Below are 23,056 nucleotides of genomic sequence, written 5' to 3'. Positions count from 1 at the left end.
GCTGGTATGATGAAAAGGAACAATTTTTTAATGGATAGACAACATTTTTATTGTAATGAATGGGACGTGTCGCAAGTCTCGCTTGATAACGGTGTTAGCATCTACACGAAACGTCGCACCCATTGCAATAAAGAAGTTGTCGATTTCATAAACAAATTGTTCCGTCATCTTTGTGACGTCATGATGTTCAATATTATGTTAAATGCTGCATAATAACCATGTAATCAAACCGTCATAACACGTATATAAACTGTGTAAACAAATATCTATATTCCGATTATTCTGAAAAAATACTCAGATCAAAGAGTCTCCGCTAATAAAATAATATTTATTTTATGATCAATATATATACACTAGTATTAAAAAAATAACCTGTGGCTTTTGCTTCTGAGTATACTGGTTTGCTTTGTCAATCAAGTTTTGATATAATCTTCTGAAATGGTATCTTTATATGAAATCGAAAGGCAATATTTGAGTGTGAACATACACGACTATGTTTTTTTACGGCAATTCTTTTTCTTTACCTGAGTTTTTAAAAATACTCTTCCGGTCTCAGTCGGTTTATTGTGGAATGTGGACAATGAATTAATTCGGAAGGGGAATAAAGAAAGTGTTTACCGATTAGAGGTCTCTTAGCTCGGAGTAAATATGCCAGTGCAAACTTTTGAATCCACCATGGTGGCCCCAACCCGGAAGGGTAAACAAACGAAACGAAAAGTGTGTCGAAGTTGATAACAAAAGCCTACAGCAGTTGGCTTCGTATATGATGAGAAGGAAGCTGGGGTGTGTTTGTTGTGGGCGTTGGCTGTATATTTGTGCAGGTATTTTGTTGAGTGTGGGGACGGAAGTAACAAAATTAGAAACTTTAAAACAAATTTCTCCATTGAGATATATTGGCATGTTGCCACATTGCGAATTATGGACTAGATAGACGATGGAATGGTTACTATTTGAGCACAATATTTAGCTGTTGACATTTGGGAAAGAATGGGTATAGCTTTGCTTCGCCTTCAGCAATATTACAGCAATAACGACAAGAATGTGGACTTGCCATGTCGATGAACGATAATGTATATATGTGTTTAGGATAGGGGAGCAAGCATACACTCCGAAACGTCGTGTTATTCACAATAAAGAAGTGGACAGCCATAAATCCATAAATCTTGCTTTTCTTAGATGTGTTATTATTATCATTGTTTTGCTTTTGTTATGAATGATAGAAATAGAACGATCAGCGTCAGCGGACTGTGTTGAAGTCTGAAGAGATATTCGCTTCTTACATAAATGTCCGTTTTTACAAATATTGAAAAATCGAAAAAATATCACTAATTCACTTGATGGATTATGGTTTTCTTAAGAATGCATAAAACACTTTGATTTGTGGATAGTTTACCTTAGAGAACTAAAGAAAAGCTATATAAGAACCGTTAATATCGTTGGAAGTTTTTTTTTTTTTTTTTTTTTTTTTTATTCCAGCATAATGGGTACAATCACATGGGTACGAACAGGCATCAGCTGGTTGTACAAGCTTCATAACAAAGTTCAAGGAGATGGACATTGAAAAGTGTAATGAAGTAATTCTATGGCTGTACAGATATACAGTATTATATAAAATTGCTGTATAAAACCAGATATATCGTTGGAAGTTTACGCAGAAATACATGCAGCCATCGTAATGTATGTATTTAATAAACACCAAAAAATATAAATAATGGGAATAGTTATGCTTCTTCTCGTAGTAAGCATTTTTTTTTAAAGCCACGAATAATATTTGAAAATTCAACATACAAAAATTAGAATGTCATACATTTCTAATTTTTTTGGATTCTCTAAAAGGAATTCTTTGAGGGATACTTAGTTTATTATGTTCAACTCTATTATCTTGAATTAACTCCACATCCGACAACTGAGTGATTTTCTCTTTGATTTATTTGATTGAATTTCTGTCTTTTGTTCGCCATAATGAACGCTAATATGTACACGTTCCCCCCGTGTGCTGATTGGCTCTCCTGGGACCCCCCACGAGGGCAGGAGAACGCCAAACGCCAAAATCCATCTCATCAATATTCATTACTAAGCTGGTAATGACCCCCATTGTTGGACTGAAATCAATTTCCGCGTCTTTTTTCGTTTGTCATATTATTGGCGGTAATTATCTAACTGAAGAACAAGAGATATGCTGGAGGAATGCATCTGTCTTTTTCAGTGGCAATCTCCGATCGTTAACCTTACCATTATTTTGGAACCGCCCCGTCACCTTACTTCAAGACAATATAAATACACTGCTTACAAAGAAGGCGCAACACTTTCCCGCGCTTCTATATCATAATGAGAGGCGTAATGACATCGATTTAAATTGAAAGAAATAAGTGGAAATAATATTCCTATAATTGTGACAATTATCCTGGTAGTACAGAATTATAACCAACAAATGGAGGGGAAATCAGTATTGGTAAAAGTCTCCTGGCACCATCCCCATCTGATAATTGACACGTTCTGATGATATGGCCGGAATCGGACTATGGAATCCTGTATTAGCTAGATTTTCTGTGATTACGGAAAGGGCTTTGTTTCTTTTTGTTTCAACTTTAGGATAAACCTGATTATGAGCAATGTTACTTACATGTACTTGTGTTTGCCTTTAGTATAATCCCCGAAGAAAACTGGTATGTTGTCATGAATTAATACCTTCAGACAAAGTCACACCTTTCTGTTTATGTTCCCTTAGGTCCATAGCTATTCTAATCTTTTTTAACAATTCTGATGACTGACCAAATAATTGTTTTTCAATTTAAATAATTTCGCATGTGTGTCAAAACTACGTGCTTAAACTTAAACTATATGTGCAAGATGAGATTTTGGCCACATTTTCAGAACCTATCAAGAATACTCAATATTTTTTCAGGTATTTGGAAAATGTGATATTTTATTCCTTTTGTTGGTGTTGAATATATTCTTGCCTCAACGATGTACTCAGCATTCTCAAACACTCGCACCAATTCAACAGAACTGAAAACATGTTAAAAAATCACAAAGAAACCTAAATAACGTGGCAAGTCTAGATTCTCTAGTTTCTGACTGTAAGGGGATTATATATAGTATGATAAGATTTTTTAAAATCACTCAAATCATAATTAAAACTATATTTTAACAGTTATACTAAATAAATTTAAGATACATTAATAAACAAAATAACCCACCTGAGAGCCAATGACACAGTTTTATGACACGCTGCTCAGAGAGGGTCCATGCCATATGTATTACAGTGTTGCTGAATAATAACAAAATAATAATATCCCGGACGGGACAATGTACGTATATCTATCTTCCTTATTGCAATCACAAACCAGTTAAATCAACCGTTCTGTCTTACAAAACGCAGTTGACAGCCCATTCACAATTGTCACATTCTGTAAGTTTATGTACAAGTTGTCAAAACCATCTTTCATTTCATGCCACACATATATTTCAAACACCTTTACTTACATTGAAGTCCACATAAAGCGGCAACTAATTGAAATCTTGGCGATGCAAAATAAACTCACTGGAGCCAACGGGATAATACCCCTTCAGTGACATTCGGCTATCTCCGACATTAGGGTCTAGTGGAATCTGACAATAAACGGAAGCTACAGACCATGTCTACAAATACCAAGCCTGTAGGCTGTATTAATGTGGTCGGAGCAACTGTACTTCATTCTTTGTAAAGTAGATCGTAATTCGACGCTGAAGTAGCCAATAAATACGGAGGCATACAAGCACCTTGCAGTACTCCCAGTCCAGTCAAGCGTTTAACATGCTGTCTATCTGTCGTGTCTTCACCTCCACATCCGCTGTCTTCGTAGAGATCGCAAAAATGATTAATTCAAGTGAATGGTTCGCCTATTAAATAAACTGTCATATAATATTGCAGTTCTAAAATGCTAATATATTAATTCGCTCTTTTTCAGAAAATGATACATTGATGAACGTATCGTATGACAAATTAGCGAGTGCACAAATGTGTTTTGTTGAAGTCGTGGTTGTATGAACCTGGTTAATGAAACTGGTGGTTGATGGCATGTGCACGGACCGAGACATTGAGTGACACATCTTCTATTATCCTTGGTAGTATATACCAATTTCACTTTCCTAAATACCTTGGACCCGATCGCGACTTCAGCTGCAGTGGCAGCTAAGTTTTTATCATCACAGCAGAGAATTTGTCTCGTTTGTGAGCTTGAAATTTATCGTGTCAACTGAAGGGTTAAATGGACTTTTAGCTGGGAAAGGCGAGAGGCACTTATACTGAAAGACGTTCCCTTTTGCGTTTGAAAGCGTGTGTGATGTCATGGACGTGTGACACGTTAACATATATCAATTGTATCGGTGTTTTAATACAAAGTCTTTCTTCAACGTGAGATGAACACTGAAAACGATGTGATTTGATTTTGCTTTCATTTGGTGACGACTAATTCATATCATTTTTCTCGAGTTCTTTGTATGAGTCTCCCGAAGTAGCATACTTGTTTTGGCATCTAAACTGTCGGGTGAATTATACTCATGGAAACGAATAAGGGAACACATGAAAGTACAAGTGTTCCTTTGTTAATTTCAAGAATTTCACCCACAGTGCAGTAGAAAGTTTGTGAAGAATCCTGGAAAAGAATAAAGGAACACTTGTACTTTCATGTGTTCCCTTATTCGTTTCCATGAGTATATATTCTATGCGACTTTAACAAAAAAATATATACCTTTCTTGCAAAAATCGGAACATTATCTAACCGAAAAAACCGCCGCTGTCCACGGAACACTGAATACCAAACATCTGAAACGCAACTACGACCAACACAACCAAAAAAGACGTCATCAAAACGTCATTCGACTCGAAACATTCACCGAAACACCGCCAACTTAAACATGTGATACCCGTATCACCATAGTAACCATTAATTGTTGTTTAATGTTTAGCCACCATCACAATTGTGTAATTACTTTAATGGCTATTCACTTTACAGATGTCATTATTCCTAATCTGCGGAGCTATCTCTGTTGCAATAAAATTTACTCGGGCTTAATTTGACGAATCATTTAAAACTTTGCGTGGACAAAATGCGCCAGAAAAATACAGTTAGTTCTACAAAAAGCAGAAACTAATAGCAAGCATAAACAGACAAAGATATGAACATCCAAGCTTAGGATTACCATCAGAAGAATAATTATATGTGAATGAATCCTCAGGCCCAGAATACCGTTAGATTTCATTTCTTAAAAACAGCGGTTTGGACAGACTGCTCATTCATGAATAAAAATGGACAGTTTTCGGCTTAAGTTGCAGTGGACAGGGGATTTTGTTAATTATTCGTTCTTAGAACTGATTCTGTTTACAGCCCCTGGATGATTATTGCCAATTTCTAAAAGACAGCGATCCATCCAATCAGGCCAAGTGCACCCGTTACCATGACGCTGTCATGTCCAAAACCAAATTCAAGAGCCGGCTGACCAAACCATCTGCTTCCAATCACGTTAATGCGCATGCGTTGTGGTGCGGAGCTGTCAAGATGGCCGCGATGTCTCTCACTCGCGGGTTTGTTTGGACATATTGCAGGAATTAGTTTATCTGACCTACCGAAAACGTGTATACTGCCTCGATAGAGATTGTGTCGGTGTTATCAGCCTCTTTTATTTGGAAGGGGTGTCTGTGAGATTGCTCCCTATTGAATGTGTTCTCTTATCGGCACGCGCTACCGACACGTGACCTTTTAGAACGTGCTGAGCGCGTGATTTAGTGATTGTAACTGCCGATATCTTCCAAAGAGGATCAATTTGAGAATATTTGCTTAAAGAAAGCGGAAGCGAAGTTGGTGGCAAAACAATGTAGTTCCTTTCCTTACATGCTTATATTGTCGACCGCTCAGAAGTATTAGTCCGGGATGTGTCTCCCCTGTGCAAATGATGATCTTTCGGAGCGCCTTTAATGGTTCTCAATATTTCGGTTATACACAACCCATCATCGCCAGATATGTTTATTTTCGACCAGTATCATCTAAACCAATTTCTCTAAAACATTTGTCAATTAAACACGTTCGTCTCAGTAAACTTTCCCGATGTGTAGTAACTGACCTGGTGTTGCGTAGTTTTTGTAGCATCAAGTGAGATTTTTTGAATTTTCGAAATGATATCAGGATGGTAACAAAACATGCGTAACCCATTGCGTCAGACTCCGGATTATTTGTGTAAATGTAATGAGATACACGCAACCTAGATGGCTTATTTGTTTGTTTGTTTGTTTGTTTGTTTGCTTGTTTGTTTAGCGCCACACTCAGCAATATTCCAGTCATATATGGCTGTGGTAAAATAAACGAGTCTGGGCCAGATAATCCAGTGATCAACACAATTGGATCCAGTGAACTACGCAATTGGATGGCATATACAACGATACCTGTTATTTCAAAGGTTATTGACATAGTTTCTAATGATACAGCCGCAGAATAAATTTATCTTTGAATTACTGTCAAACCAAAATCTAACCGTATAAACAAAATGCACCGTTACGAAAGTCACCATTTCAATTTATTTCTTATTATTAATAACGTGCGTATAAAGTGCTCCGCATCCAGATTTATCATAAGTCCGGTCAGTGTGCACACAGTTTTTTTAAATATCTCAGCTCCCTAGGGAGTCCACAACATAAACTGCTTGGAAGGCGCTAGAGTGAGTATGGTTTTACGCCGCTTTTAGCAATATTCCAGCAATATCACAGCAGGGAACACCACAAATGGGCTTCACAAATTGTACCCATGTGGGGAATCGAACCCGGGTCTTCAGCGTGACGATCGGACGCTTTACCCACGAGGCTACCCCACTGCCCCTTACTTTAAGGCGCCATAGACGCTAATAAAACAGTCACTTTACTATCTAATCCTTACGATCTTATCTCATCAGTCTCGATTGTTACTTACATAACTACTGTTACAGAGATCAAACCAGTGAAATATAACGTACAGTATACCTAGGGTAACTACATACGCTTTGGAAAATGTCTGATATATAGCTATAATTGGTTTAAATAGGCAAGGATTGTAACGATCGCCTCCCTTGTGAGGATCCATAATTAAACGCGATGTGTATACTTACAACAGCGATATATTACTTCCCCATACAATAGCCAACAGCACAGTTCTATTTTTACATTTCTATTAAGAGCAAGTCACAGACCCAAGCGAGTTTATCGATTGAGTCAGGCTCGCATATGTGGCTGAGCATGTTATGGCCTAATTTCCCATATAGCAACGGCAGCACGGTGGCCGAGTGGTTAAGGCGTTGGACTTAAGATCCAATGGACGTATGTCCGCGTGGGTTCGAACCCCACCCGTGCTAATATTTTTTACTTATTTTACATGATGTGCAGATGCATTTGACATAATAAAGGGTGTCTGTACGGTCGACGGGCTTGAAATACAGAATTAAAGGGTCATAAACCACTAACAGCTTGGAAAGGCTGTACATTGTGATAATCAAAGCGTTTTGTTAAAATATCCCTAGGGCGAGCAAATTGTGTTTACTGCTAAATTGATTGAATTATGACTTCGCCTGAAGAAAAATAACCAAAACAATGAGAAAGATTGGTATCATCACGCATGGAGCAAACGTAGTGATGCTATTTAATGTTTCCGACAACAAATTCACATTCGGTCTTAATGCTTCATTAACCATGTTAATTCTAGGTTCGTTCACACCTAATTATGTACTGATATGATTTGATCTTCCTTGCATTCGTCTGTAATTTGGATTTGAAAGTCATAGCCACGCATTTGAGGCAACAGAGTTCAATATTACAAAGGCAGAATAGGGAATAATAATAAATCAATGTCGGCAAGATGCAGAAATAACATTATATATGAACGTAACATCAATATAAGAGTTGACAGGATGATTGAATAAAATGCCCGTGAAGGAACAATCCCTCGTGATCTAGGACATCTGTAACACACAAAAATCTACAACGTCAGATTATGTCACTGTCGACGTACGTCAATTGGACAATGTTAGCTCTTCAGCGGCGTTATCTGTGTAGCATACGGTATTTTATTCAGTACAGCTTTAGATAGACTAAGGCTTAGTCTCTGAATATATGTAATTTTGATAGTAACAAACAAGCCCATTTATATTGAAAAGGAGCCCTAGGGAGACCAGAGATTCAGATTCCTGAACCTGAGGAAATCTAGACTTGCTTTATTTAGGGCTTTAGCACTGCAGAGTGGGCTTGGCAGTAGGGAAAATAATGTGGTTCAGGGACTGTGAGACAGACTAAGCTTTAGAGTACACCCTGTGTTGTACACATGTATTCGTGGATATTTCTGACTCTCGTGAAAGTAAAAACAATCAAATCAGCGTCACCACTCCCCTCTCACCTATCTTCTAAAACAAGGAACATTTTCAAATAAACTATTGGTTATTTCCCCGGTTTTTTGTTTTCTTCAGGTAATCAGGAATTATTCTGTCGTACAAAACTGCAATTTATAACACATCGTGATACGTATTTCGGACATGAAAGACAATGATACGTATTTCGGAAATGAATGACATTGATATGGTTTTACGCCGTTTTTAGCAATATTCCAGCAATATCACGGCGGGGTTCACCAGAAATGGGCTTCACACATTGTACCCATGTGGGGAATCGAACCCGGGCCTTCGGCGTGACGAGCGAACGCTTTAACCACTAGGCTACCAAACCGCCCCGATACGTATTTCGGAAATGAAAGACGATTATACGTATTTCGGAAATGAATGACGATGATACGTATTTCGGAAATGAATGACGATGTACGTATTTCGGAAATGAATGACATTGATACGTATTTCGGAAATGAATGACATTGATACGTATTTCGGAAATGAATGACTGATACGAATTTCGGAAATAAATGAAACGTAAAACTAGTTCTCGGAAATTCATTCCTTTCGGTGAATTCATCTGTTTAAGGGAAGGTGGCAAATTTCTGCGAAGATGTATTTCTTACTAATAGGTTAATCATATATATATAAACTACATACAAAGCTGCTATCCAGTCGCTGCTGAAAACTCATTTATTAGAAATAACGTCTTTCAGTACAGATATCATGTAACTGAATGCTATATTTTGTTCTGAAGCCTCATATCGATATCAATATTTCAGATGTATTAAAAATATACAATATTTACACTGCAGAAACTTGAGTATGATGTAAATAAATTAAAATATAGTGTGAACAAAATAGATTGTTTTATGGAGTCACATTTGAATTGAAGTCGGATGTTACGAATATCGGCTTACGAGGGATCATTCTACGCAAAAAAACTTGCACATAACGAAGTGATTAAAGTCACCTCGAATTTCGTTATATGCGGTTTAATGTCATTATGTTCTCGAGCGATGTGTTCGAAAAGCTGTTCTACTTGTATTCAGCCCATTTCTGGTGTCCCCCGCCGTGATATTGCTGGAATATTGCTAAAAGCGGCGTAAAACTAAACTCAGTCAGTCAGTCCTGTATTCAGTGATCAGTAAAATAAGGCTGACAATTTATCATTCATTTCTTCTGCCTGGTATTAATAATATACCACAGGGCAATACATCATATGCACCAATGTTTAAAGTGTTCATTCGATATACGTGTATTTGATACGGGGAACATGGTTGAGTTTTTTGCATTCGGTTTGACGTTTTCTCGTTTTTATCATTTGCAATATTTTCGGTAAATTATCATTTATTTTTCTTTTGTCCGGCAGTCATATCTATCTCTTGTACATTAATATTGTAATTAATAAAACAGGTTCCCGTCCTTCTGTGAGGAAGCCAATATCGTCTATACTTCAGTATCTCTAGATAAACATTAATCAGCTGGGCATTATATCCGAGACAGCCATCGTGTTTTTAATAACATATTCCGCTATCATATGTTATATTTCCAATTCACGAACTTGCTCTCGTTAATTCAATATTTTCGTATATGTCTGAAACATATGACATTTACCGTATTTATCGAAAGACGTCTTTATAATGAAAATGAAAATTCAGACAGCCGCGAGATACAAACCAACATAAATTATTGATACCAGCTATTAATTTTATCAAAATAAGTTGCATAAAACATTGGCAAACGGGTCTTTAAGATAATTGCGCTTCCTGATGCAAACAATCAATTTTACGACAATCTTGGGATTTTAATGGTCCCGAACATAGTGATCATCGCTTTTGAAATAAATTTTACAATTTTATAATTGAGAATAGAATCTGAAAATGGCGACAAGGATGTCACGTGCCTTAATTGCTCACTGATCATGCGTGGTGAAAATTATTGCGAGAAACGAAGCGAAAGCGCTTCAACCTCTATTCCCGTAGCTGCCACAAAAGAAGAAATTTCGTTTTGAGTTTGACTGAATGTTTATATTTTATTAGGGTTTAATAGCAGCGGTGTGTTTAATGAGGCGTTTGGGATAATGACATTTTTGCCGACGTTGTCACACGGTCTAAGAAATATTTATACTGGGTTAAGTTTAGCACTCCGGCTGCTGGTTGGCATTGGGCGTCCCAGCGTCGGGATCTTAAAGGGGCAGTTAAGTCAGCATTCAAGTAATGGGGGTGTATTGTTTCGAATTTGGTTTGGAATTTTGTAGACTCATACAGAGCATGAATGTCGTGTTCGTTACGTCATGGGGAAGGGTGTTTCAGTTTCTAGTGACTGAGAGTCAAGAAATGTGGACCTGTGCGGAGCTTAATCTGTGTCACAGTTGGGCTTGTCTGGGATTCTCTTCGAATCAGGCGTTTCTAATTTCGATAATGATAACATTAACTGACAGTACTATGTAGACGAATTCATACCGCTTTTTCATTCGACAGTCAAGTTTTTAAACACGCATTTGATAAGACGATTAAAATCGATTGAGAAAGTAATAAATTGTTATTACATTGATTACAAACATTTTATAAAAGTACTATAAAGGAATAAAATCTATAGTCTTTTGTCGCGTCATCATTGCAGAGCTAGTTTGCATAATTATTAATAAATTGGACTAAATGATTATCTAACTGTAGCGATATTTTCTCAGTGCTCTCTGCACTCTTGTTACAGGGTCAGTGAGCAGTCAACTACTTATTACACTATTGTGCGCTGCCTATTATCGCGGTGAGGAATTCAGGGTGGCGGAGCTTGTAACCTATGACCTCCTACGCGGAGCCACATATGTGGTTTGTGGTTAAGCCAACTGTGTATGCAAACCGCAGACATTCATTTACCCCAGCGTAATGGCCTGTGGCTCCAATGAGCACCAATGATATATCGTGGGGCGTTTATTTTCTCAGTTTATCGGCGAGACGTCACACCTCCAATCTAGTCGCACGATACAGGACATTTGTAAACAACAGAAATTGATGACGTAATAGGTTATCAGTGGTAGTGGGAAAGATGGCATACTTAAATTGAAACTCGGGCAGACAATTTTGCATCGGCAGTTGGCGTTCAATCGAGTTCAGATTGAACTCGGTGTTTAAGTTTTAGTGCACCTGCTTGAACCATGTCTGACCAGACTAGTGACTGAGTCACTTCGCCCTGTCTGTGTTTTTGTGAAATGTCAGTTCTGGTAATTGAGAAATTGGGCATCTGCTTTTCAGATAAAACAGTTAAGTTATTAAGATAATATGGCGTTATGCTGCTGGTGTATGTACGGGCGTTTGTGTAGCTGACATCGTTTCTCGGTAATCAGGGTGGTCTGGTAAATCTTTCAGTGTCGGAGATACATTAGGTCTGGGAAAGAATGTGCGTCTTTCTTGGACAGGTTGATGAAGATTTATGTATTGTCATTAATGGAGCCGACATATATTTTGAACACCGACAGTATATTCTGAGAGAACTTTTAATGGCAGCTTACCCCGAGGGTTTAGGGTTGTTTACTGGACAATAGCCACACATCTCTGTGAACTTCAACAGGTTAAGGGTTCGAGGCCAAGATTCGATTTGATTGTGATTATTGTTCTATACCAGAATTTGGGGCGGTGGGGTAGCCTAGTGGTTAAAGCGTTGGCTCGTCACGCCGAAGACCCGGGTTCGATTCCCCACATGGGCAAAATGTGTGAAGCCCATTTCTGGTGTCCCCCGCCGTGATATTGCTGGAATATTGCTAAAAGCGGCGTAAAATCAAACTCACTCACTCACTCACTATACCAGTATTTGTAGTTGTTGTATCTGACATTTGTCTGCCCTCTCAAGTTAAACCAATGTGCTAGGAAACGACTGCAGCACTGTCCAGCGCTGTTGAACCTAACTCACTACTACTGCTGTAACTTCTATCATAACACCTGCAGCAACAGCAACTACTCCAGCAACTACAAATAACGTTGTGTCGAAGCTGAAGCCACCAGCAAATACGCCGAGCTATCCGAGGTGCGACACAGCGGTACAGATGATTAAATAAAGGATACACAAGACCAAGCTTATAGTTCGAGACAGTCGTAAATTCCACACATCACAGTTCGACTCTCTGGTGTTTTTAACTGTTGTTAATCGACAGCGCACTTGATAGGGCACGTGTCAGTAAACTACTTCTAGTATCTTCTTTGAGAGGCAGTTTAGAAGTTGTGTGGATGAAGGAAAACCAAGTTCCATGGATAGTCAACTACGTTATTGCAATGGTATTCTCCATGTTACAACTCTTTGTACCACTTGCTTGATAATGGTGTTAGTACCTACACCGAAATGCCGCACTCATTGCAATAAAGAAGTTGACTATCCATAGATCACTTGCTTGATAAAGGTGTTAGTACCTACACCGAAATGCCGCACTCATTGCAATAAAGAAGTTGACTATCCACATAACTTGGTTTTCCTACTTCTAGTATACCAGTAATATACGTAGTAGAAGGCAAACTAAGGGTATGAGGACACTTCCGGGGACATTTTCTGGATTTATCGGAATGGAATTGCTCGGTGGGAACACATTCTGGTCGTAGGAGGCGACGTTGGTTGTAGATTGTAGACCTTGTAGATTACGTGTCATGGTCGTTGCTTACAATATCGATCATGGTATTGTCTGGTCCAAACTCGATTATTTGCAGACCGATGTCATATAGCGTTGAAAGTACGGCGATAAAACAACAAACACACTTCTGAAACTAGAGGCTACAAGAACATGCACTATCACTCCTAATAATTTTCGCGAAACAAAAATTTAAAACATAATAATATATCTTAACGAACTGTTAAATGTCACCATCACCATCAAACAACATCATCATGATAAAGTAATTATCATTGTGACGTACTTAAGATGGGCTTCTGTTGAAGTATACCTTACATCTAAATGATGACTGACTGACTGAGTTTTGGTTTTACGCCGCTTTTAGCAATATTCCAGCAACATCACGGCGGTGGACACCAGAAATGGGCTCTAAATGACGAAACATGTCTTAATGATATGATTGCAAAGGTGCCAACCTTCCTGATTGCTATATTGACTAAAACCGGTTTTAGACAATCAGTCGACGTTCTGGCACCATGAAAGCCCCGTGACCAATCTCCGATGAAATGAGGCGTCCTCCCTCTAATCTCCATTGGTCGAATTTTCCCCGCTCAGAAGATTGATGTTCGTGCACTTTTTAATTAAACCAAGCAATGCGACAGAAACACATCGGTATCTCGACATTATTGACTGCAAAAGCTCAAGGCAAATCTATGCGCTTTCAAGCGAACGCGAGTACTTGAAAATCGATGACGCTAGTCCCAATAAAATCGTGCCCTTTGCGAGAGTCGCTAACGGTACCATACGTCTGCGATTTGGAAATTATGAAAGCTCTGCAGCAGTAACGATCGGGGATCAGAGGCGATAGCAAATTAACAGAACACTGGCCAAGTACGTGACAAGACTAGTCTGAAAGAGGGGAGCTTTTACTCGATATTTTACCCTGGGAAAACCTCGCGAAGACTAGCCTCTCGCTGCGGAGCGAGCGATAGGCGAGCAACATACCGCTACGTGAAAACGAGGCTGGTCGCTCACTGGGGTTACAGTGTCTAACAATGTTGGCTGCTTGAGCGGAGCTGCGAGGAGTATTACGTGTTTAGCTGAGCTGGAAGAAAGTCGAAGTCATTAGCTCCACTGTGAACCTTATCGTGTGTGCTTCAAAATGCGGAATGCGGACAGCCATGGGTGTCCGTGTTGTGTGAATGTTACGATATGCCCGCTCTTGAGTCCAACATCCAGAGCTCGGTAGAGGCTTGAATCATCAACAACAAACATATACCAGTTTTCCTCTTTCAGAACATGGATCCGGCGAATGGGAAGATGCGAATTACGGAGTTAAACCCCCATTTGCTTTGTGCCCTGTGTGGAGGATACTTAGTGGACGCTACAACTATCGTGGAGTGTTTACATTCGTGTGAGTACCCAGTTTTCTTTGATTTATAGCGACGGCGAATGAGGTCAGATTTGTTGTTTACAATCTACAGAGAGCTGGGATTACCTGGCTGACGGCCCACCTCTGTCACGGTCCCCCCAAGTAGGGGAGGCTTCCCCCATTTTCATTGTGATGCCGTCATATGTATTTTGTTATTATACAGGCAATGTGTACACCCTTTACTCAGAACCATTGAGGTCTTGAGTTGTTTGTTGGATTTAACTTGATGAGTTTTACGATGTTTTATTGTGTCAGGTGTTTTATTGTGAAGGGACGTTAAGTATCTATTGACTGTTCCGTTGTTAACCAATTGATGATGTACGATGAATTGTTATATTTAACAAAAAAATCTTGGTGGGTGACCTCGGACCCAAATATGTGTACAGACATCACAACGCGAGCACACCCGGATCCATATCTGTACGCCGGGACTCTCTCTGTACAGACTGGGTTTATCATTAATTATTCTCTCCTAAACATTGTTTATGCTACACAAATCTCTTCAACAGTTCTCTCCAACGTGTACACACTTAACGCTAGCTCGAGCCTGTTGGCAGTTCTAGAACATATGTCGATTAGTTCATCTCCAACACATTGTGTTTGTTGATAACACAACCTTTGTAATTTGTGTCAGTCTGTAATGATTACCCTATCATACCGACCAGGTATGTCAACTTCAGAGAGAACTTACCTGGGCGAGAACCAAAATGTCCGTGCTTAGCAAAGTCCACAGTGTGTGAAAAATCTTTCACATTAATGATTCAAGAGTGAGGACTAGAGTCAATCAGCTTTCGTAAAACTTTCCTGGTTGAATGTTAGCGTGATATGCATCACACAGTATATCCACTTGCTGACTACACTGACATACCATAACATACCATGTGAGCTCGGATCATACCATGAATGTTTAAGGAAGTGAATGCTCCCGTCACTAGAAGCCACGCGATCAGTACGTGGAGGGTAGATAAGTGCATCATACTGTTTGACCTGGCGATCATGCAGCGTTGTGTCATGAAATACCAAGTCACAGTGCTCAGTAGGTTAAGCCACTATATCACTTAGCGTTACAGCCCACAGATCTTCATTGTCTGCCTGTAACTGACAACCCTAGAGGTATCACTATCTAGGTGTTCTCTGAAGCAGTTCAACACCATCGTGACATTCAACACAGCTCGACCTTACACGAACCTATAGTCACCACATTGCTGCGTGTATGTGATGTTCACGACAACCAATGCTATGTCATTATGTCCGCAATATTCAGACAAAATCATCTTGTCCCTCGCATTCAACGCTACATCACTATGACCATAACATTCAACAAAAAATCACCTTGTATGTAGCATTCAACGCTGTATAACTGTGTACGCAACATTCAACGCAAAATCACCATGTAGGTAGCATTCAGCGCTTTATAACTAAAACTATAACATGCTATTTAATGTCACTGTCCTCGATATTCACCAGGGTACGATGTGTGAAGCCCAGTTCTGGTGTCCACCGCCGTGATATTGCTGGAATATTGCTAAAAGCGGCGTAAAACAAAACTCACTCACTCACTCAATATTCACCGCAGGAAGAGTATGTCTGCAACATTCAACGCAATATGACAATATCACCGCCATTCAACGTTACACTCTCATACCCACGACCCCTTTCCCCATCACAAGGACAGGTCAACTGTCCACCGACCCCCCACTCTAACCGCCCACTACAGAGCCAGGGACAGAAATCAGAATATGTGTCAACCATTGCGAGAGTTTATTGCTGTAAGTGTGTCAATCGATATGCCATTGTTGAAAATGTTTAGCCTATTGTACTTGTATTGCTGAGTGCCCGCTCAGCTGGCTGGTGTACAACACGTGTTACATTGTATCTGTCAACAGCTCGTCCTCCCACTCAGATGCATTAAAACTGCATTACAAGCACGGTTTATAACGCTCAGTGACAGGTGTATGCGGTCTTGCAATCGAATCGAACGATCAGTTGTACAAGTTATGAGAATCAGTTTGCCACTTTCAACAGTAAGAGGGGCCGTAAGCTGAAGGTAGGAAATATGGATCCGTACGCCACAGAATAACTGTCACTTTCCTGGTTAGGTGACCTGTTTCTGAGTGAGTGAGTTTAGTTTTATGCCGCTCTTAACAATATTCCAGCAATATCACGGCAGGGGACACCTGAAATGGGCTTCACACTGTACCCATGTTTGGAATCAAACCCGGGTGTTCGACGTCACGAGCGAACGCTTTAACCACTAGACTACCCCACCGCTCCATCTGATAAAAGACGCGGTTGTCAGGAGATACCCCGCACTAACCTGAGACATTGTGTCTGTGTAATGACTGCATACGTTAAGGGGACCGACATCCTTTAACGTTAGCAGACAAAGAGACAACCGTCTAAATACACGCTGTTCCGCTAGTCCGAGACTACTAAGTTATGCTGATGTCAACGAACATCCGAAGATGTTGGGACCCGTGAAGATCCGGGTTAAGAATGAACCTTCAGTAACCCATGCTTGTCGTAAGAGGCGACAAACGACCGGATCGGGTGGTCTGGCTTGGTTCACACATGTCATCGGTTCCCAATTCCGCAGATCGATGCTCATGCTGTTTATCACTGGATTGTCTGGTCCAGACTCGATTATTTACAGACCGCCGCCATATAGCTCGAATATTGCTGAGTGCGGCGTAAAACTAAACTCACTCACCCCCGATGATGTTTGTCCTCATTATGAAGTAGAATTGTAAGGCAGTAGTGCTTGTCATTCTTATCAAACACAATAAGTGAGGATATTCCGAATTAGCTTTGAAAATCTTTACCGCGTGGAGAATCGAACCGGAACTCCGGACCGACGGAGCACACTAACCACTTGGCTAGTCAAGTGGGATAATTCTCGTATAGCTGACATGCTTGGCTCATTTCCATTCATTCAATATTGATCATGGGATATTTCTTTTGGTTCCTAATGACGCGCCTCCATGCATTGGTGATCGTTAAGTCATTTTCATCTTTCACAAATCCAGTTATGTTTGAGCAAAGTAAGATGTCTTGGAACCGTTTTAATTATGTGCATGGGAAATTGTGTTCAGAAATAGCCACGACTGGAATGAGTTAAAATACAGTTTCACTGTATGAAGGCGCACAAATCGCAGGCGCACAACCACGAAGTGTCAGCAATCGCGATATTCTAAAGACCAAGTTACTCAGTTATCATTACATTGAATATCAAGTTTAGAATAGACAGTAGTACCCTTGTCAGAGGATCATGACCGAACACTGATCATGTACTATGCTGGAATATTTACTGTTATTGCCTTACTTAATTTGTACAAGGTGTCTAATAGATATAATAAATCTGCTGTTATTATTGGCAGTTATCCAAACAGACGGTTACTTCATACATATCTATTTAATGTATAATGCATGAAGGTACAACCAACCACAAACAACCCTTGGCGTATTATTGGGAGAAATTTCCGCATATTTTGCGGTTAACAATTTGCGGCCATAATTCGTTTTAAGATTCGGTCAAGATTTGGTCATGTAGAAAATCCGGATTTTCACACGTTTCGCCCGCTATATGAGAACACGAACATATCTTTTCTCTGCCCCTTTAATAAACATTTAAGTGTCAGTAATTGGTGTGGTGTGTTTACATGATAACAAACATTATCGTTCTGTTCAGACCGTACTATAAAGTCGGTCTGGACAGCATGGCGGTTAATGACATAAGATACCGTGTATTTTTTCTTATTATGAATTCATGGGCTCTATTGTAACGTATTTTTCTGTAATCGACATGCATATATGATTGTCCTTTTTACGTCGAATCAGACTTCAGAGAGACTGTTATTTTCAAATTTACTCTGCCGTATTAGACAGAATAATCTAACTGAGATCATGGTTTCTCATTGTATTTCAAACCGTACATGTACGCCCATCACCTGTCAATCAAAACTTAATCCTCGGTCTTACATATGCCGTGCGTCAAGAAATGATGTCAAAGCCAACATTTCAAAATGTCTCCGAGTCAAGGTCAGTTTGAAGGTCACGTGATACACCAGGAAGCGATTCAGCTATTGCACTAGAAGCAGAACGATGATCAAATCAGTGAAGGCCAATCGATCTTCTCCCCAGCGCTGAGAACAAATGTACCTCGGTATGAAATGTAATACAAATCTTGACGCAAGTCCCTACAGTTACACAATGCGTCGGCGGTGTGTTGTATTCTAAATGTAGGTGTATTATAATAGCTGGAAATTGTTTTCAGTTCCACGGTTGTATGTGTGGGTTGAATTGCAGTTGCATAATCTCTGCATATGGTTGACCCGCTGGGTCTCGTTTGGGATGGGATTGAAGCTCTTTCTGTAATCATATCCATTTGGGATCAACACTGCTGTGATATTTTGTCCGTGGTTTTGGTAGTATATTTTGATGTAGAATATATGCCTTTTCCATAGAGAGTGAGGATGGATTTGGGCAGTTTAACGCCGGCTATCGAAGGACTGGACTTCACACGTTATGACAACTCGGGGAACGTTAGTTTTGTGAGTTACGAGGAATCACTTTACCCAGTAGGCCACCTCACCGCCACTTTGTGGAGTTTTATGCGTTTTCAGTACTATTTAAGCTTGATCAAGGCGGTGACACCGAGAATTGGAATTGGATTCAAATTCATGTGTGGAATTGAACTTCCACACGTCGTCAGCGTCGTGAACCTCAACCACTAGGGTATCCCTTATGTCGAACAGAAACCAATATAACCTCTTTTAGTGAATCTGTACGTTTTAACGGCACCTTTCGTAATCCTCGGGTTAGGCTATGACGACAATTTAGAAGAATTACATCAGTAAAATGTTTTTATGAAATATCTGGAAACATCAAATCACATTCTCTTTGTCTTACTGGATTAAATTTGAATTATTCTTGATTAAGGGAAACAGTTGGCTTCATGTATTGAACTTAGTTTATGGGTTTGGCTTAAAGTTGTGACTCGGTGGTGAAGGTCAAAGGTCGTAGTCAGGCCTTAACAGATCATCGAAACACCCCGCAAGACATAGTCGCCTCAGGGACAATGTGTGAAGTGCTTTGGTGGCTGTGAGAGAGGCATCAGACTAGATCACCAGGATAGGCACGTCAATGAACGTAGTTGCACTCGAAAATTTCAGTTTGCACCACCGCATTCTGTCAGCAGAGTAGGTAGTGCGGCTGTGATGACGTGGCGGTGGTGATGGTGCTGCTGATGGTGCTGTTGATGATGATGATGATGATGATTATGGTGATGGACGAAATATGTGTAGTGCCGTAATCTGTGATACCATGAGAGTAAATGTAGCTGTACACTGCTTTAAGGAATATTTAACCATCAACCAGGAATGTTGCAACTAGGAGGGGATTCGAACCCAGACTAGTCGCGAAGAGCAAACACCTTATCCACAGTGCTGCCCCACAAATTAAGAAGATAACAGAAAATGCACAGATTGAATTTTGGCGAAGCTAATGACAAACCAATGGCAATGAAATACCATTATTTCTTCACATGAAGTTAAGATGCACTTTTGCCTGAGGGGTGCGTCGGGGCAATTGTGTGAGACGCCACTTCAAAGACCATAAAAACGACAACAGAAACATCTCACAATTTCTAACGCACAATTTATCTTGAACAAAACTCCCCATCTCTATAATAAGGATTCCATTGCAAATGATTTACAACCAGGGTCTCGGCCCGTCCTCATTACCGCTGCTTGGCACGGGGACTATTAATCTCTACGACAATTAATGAACATCCAAAAACCTCCACATGCCAGGATGCAGCCAATCAGATGAGACATGGAACCAACGGTTTTTATTGACCATATTTCTTTAAATGAATGCTTCTATAATTTCCACTGTCATAATATCTCATCTCGTTCCCTCTCTTTCCCTACAACCACGATGTGAGCACTGTTGTCCCATCGATCGGAGATGAAATCACATGGTGGAGAAATGACGAGATTTTTGTTGTCAAACTTCACTGATGTTTTCACAAAAAAACTCAGAACGGGATGGAATCATGCCTTGGCATCATGGTGCCTCCAAATGTGGTTTCACAAATCATGAGGTCGCCGTCAGCAAAGGGTTAAAATATTCTCATTTCTTGTGTTTGTGTGTCGTATCTCTCAGGGGACCGGCTTGATAAAAGACATATGCCGAGATTTAAGGGTAATGGTTTTACTGGAACTATGTATTCCCCAAAGTGACGTCATTTTGTGAAGATCAAATGTAGCGTTGAGGACCGACTCGCAGCAAATCAACTCTCGTGGCAGTCTTTGTGTGGCATTCGCCAAAGTCGATTTGGATCGCTGAGAAAAGCCTGTCCGTATTGAATTCATCGTCAGTAAAACAAATTACAATTTGGGGCTCAATGAAGAGATCTTGAGTTCAAAAGAATTATGTAGACTAAGATTTAGTTTAAAGTAATAACCTTTGTTTTCAAGCGAAACCTTTCATCCTCCGTCTCATAGCAGAATCAACGAAACGGGACTTTTCTAGTTTTGATCCATGGTTTGGTCAAGACTCACCTTCGCCTTGAGAGAAAACATATTTTGTCAAATATGTATTCCACCGTCCTGGCGTACGAGTGCTGCTGTTGATACTTAGGCAACCAGGACATATTCTCCCGTTAAAGTGCCAGTCCAGAAACGGATTCCTCGGAAAGAGACGAATACGGTTATAGATGCTGAGACACTACAACATTGAATACGTAGGGTTTGCAGCATTTTACGCCTTTAAATTTTGTATTCTTTAAAACACAAAATGTTTCTTTTGACACGTACGTATATAGTTGTGAAGTAGTATTCAATTTGTACGTTCTGCCAGTGTCACGTGTTGAACCCGCATTCATAATCTGGTCATGTGACCAACACTGGAGAGAAGCTATGTCTATGACAATCTCAGAAGGCTGAAGATCCATCTGTGCGTGAACCGACATTTTAGGGGCTCCAAATTCTGGTCATTTGAACAAGTGCTCTTGATACCCACAATGATAGCGACCAAAAAAATACATGATACATTTTCTTCACAGAACAAAGTAATGATATGCGATTAAGATTTTTCGAAATGAACATCGTTTCCATAACATAGAAAATTGGGTTGTGAGTATTAAGCCACAGTATGTGCCCCTTAACCAGAATGTTCAAGTCGTGGGTTCGAATCCTAGATTCGGTCTGGTCTTGAGTGAGTGTTGACATGTCAGTGCCATATCGCAGTGTGGGTTTTTTAAGACCTACATTGCTTCGGGTCTTCCTCCCACATCAAACAGACACGCCATGGTATGACTGGAATAGGGCTCAAACAACTCACTCACTCATAGAAACGTCTCCCATCAAACCAGACTCCCCAAACCAATTACACAGAGATCAACATACCTACTTCAAACACATGGTAACAATTGTTTTATAAACAGCTAAAGCACGTGAACGAGTACTATTTGACCCATATGACGGTCAACGTTCGAGTGTTCCCAACATTCGTCTAGACCGACGTAGACCTTCACCCCGCCACCTAGCGTCCTGAAGTAAACGCATGTAGCGTTTTCTCCTGCAACTTGTTCAGACAAAGGTTTTCAATTTAGCTCGAGCATTCTCACGTGCCTCCCAGGCAACCAGAGGCTCAACGGTCGGTGCTTAAAACACGCCAACTTGTAGATGCCGGGCTGAGCATTGGAACAATCCGGGCAATTCAATTGGGCTGTTTTTGCAACTGTGAAGAACGCAAGCCAAATGTTGTGGTCGCTATGCATGTTTGTTGTGAAAATGGGCATTTTCTGAGACTGAAAGCAACATCCGTGTCCGCTCGTGGTATCTTTGATGTAGAAATGCCTTCTCAATTGATAACAGCTCGATGGAAATGATAACACCGAGATGGTGATGATAAGACTGTATATTGCCTTTGACGTTTGCGCTGCCTTGCGGCGAGACTGGTTTTGTCGCGGTCAATAAACTCGGGGAGCTACTATTGAGGAAGGTGAACACACTTTAGACCAGACACGGAAATGAAATGGAGACTTGCACTGAAATAGACGAGACAGGATTTTCTGAAATCGACACACGATTTATGATAGACCGTGATGAGGCAGCGAGTTGAAGACGTACACTGTCACGAACACCGACACTCTGACTGGAAGCTGAGCTTGTTAAGGAAACAATTTGATTCAGCTTTTTGCTAACTCTAATTGTATTTTGTCTGGCGTTTCTAAATGAATGGGTACCGTAATTCCACAGAAAGAGTGTCCCAGTTAATACACATCGTCTCAGATAGGTAAATAAATATGATGTGAGATTAATAACCATTTTTCTGGATATCACATTTTGACGAAGGAAAGTTGAAAAGGGTCTTTATATTCTGAAAGGGTTGAAAATTGTCTTGTTTATGTAGTTTATAGAATATTCTACATGGAACGGTTGCTCAATAAATATCTATCTTGTATCTTGACACCGGATCCTGATATTAATACATAGTTGACAACAATGCATGGACATTCATTCCGGACACACAGAGGCTGAAACAAACATGACGGAAGACCCGGTCGGAAAGGTGTAACATCTAGTGACATTTACGCTCAGTTCGTGACCGACATTATGCCAGCTCCATTGTTTCACTCATCT

General features: G+C 40.0%; 1 protein-coding gene and 1 non-coding gene across 5 annotated transcripts in view; both read left to right on the top strand.

Annotated features, from left to right (window-relative positions):
* Positions 1-23,056, top strand: part of LOC124279263 (polycomb complex protein BMI-1-A-like) — a 104,792-nt gene that overhangs the window by 32,896 nt on the left and 48,840 nt on the right. For all 4 annotated transcript variants that reach the window (XM_046715080.1, XM_046715082.1, XM_046715084.1 and 1 more), the window contains exon 2: positions 14,273-14,390. In XM_046715080.1, coding sequence (XP_046571036.1) covers positions 14,276-14,390 — 115 coding nt within the window. In that variant the 5' untranslated portion in view covers positions 14,273-14,275. The remainder of the gene's footprint in view (positions 1-14,272; positions 14,391-23,056) is intronic.
* Trnal-uaa lies at positions 7,277-7,359 on the top strand. Its single transcript has one exon. It is a non-coding gene; the product is annotated as a tRNA-Leu (tRNA).

Source organism: Haliotis rubra, unplaced genomic scaffold, assembly GCF_003918875.1.
Source record: "Haliotis rubra isolate DU_JTF1 unplaced genomic scaffold, ASM391887v1 Scf249, whole genome shotgun sequence".
NCBI classification, from domain to species: Eukaryota; Metazoa; Mollusca; class Gastropoda; order Lepetellida; family Haliotidae; genus Haliotis; species Haliotis rubra.
The sequence above is the reverse complement of the archived record's forward strand: the minus strand, read 5'-3'. Positions and strand labels throughout refer to the sequence as shown.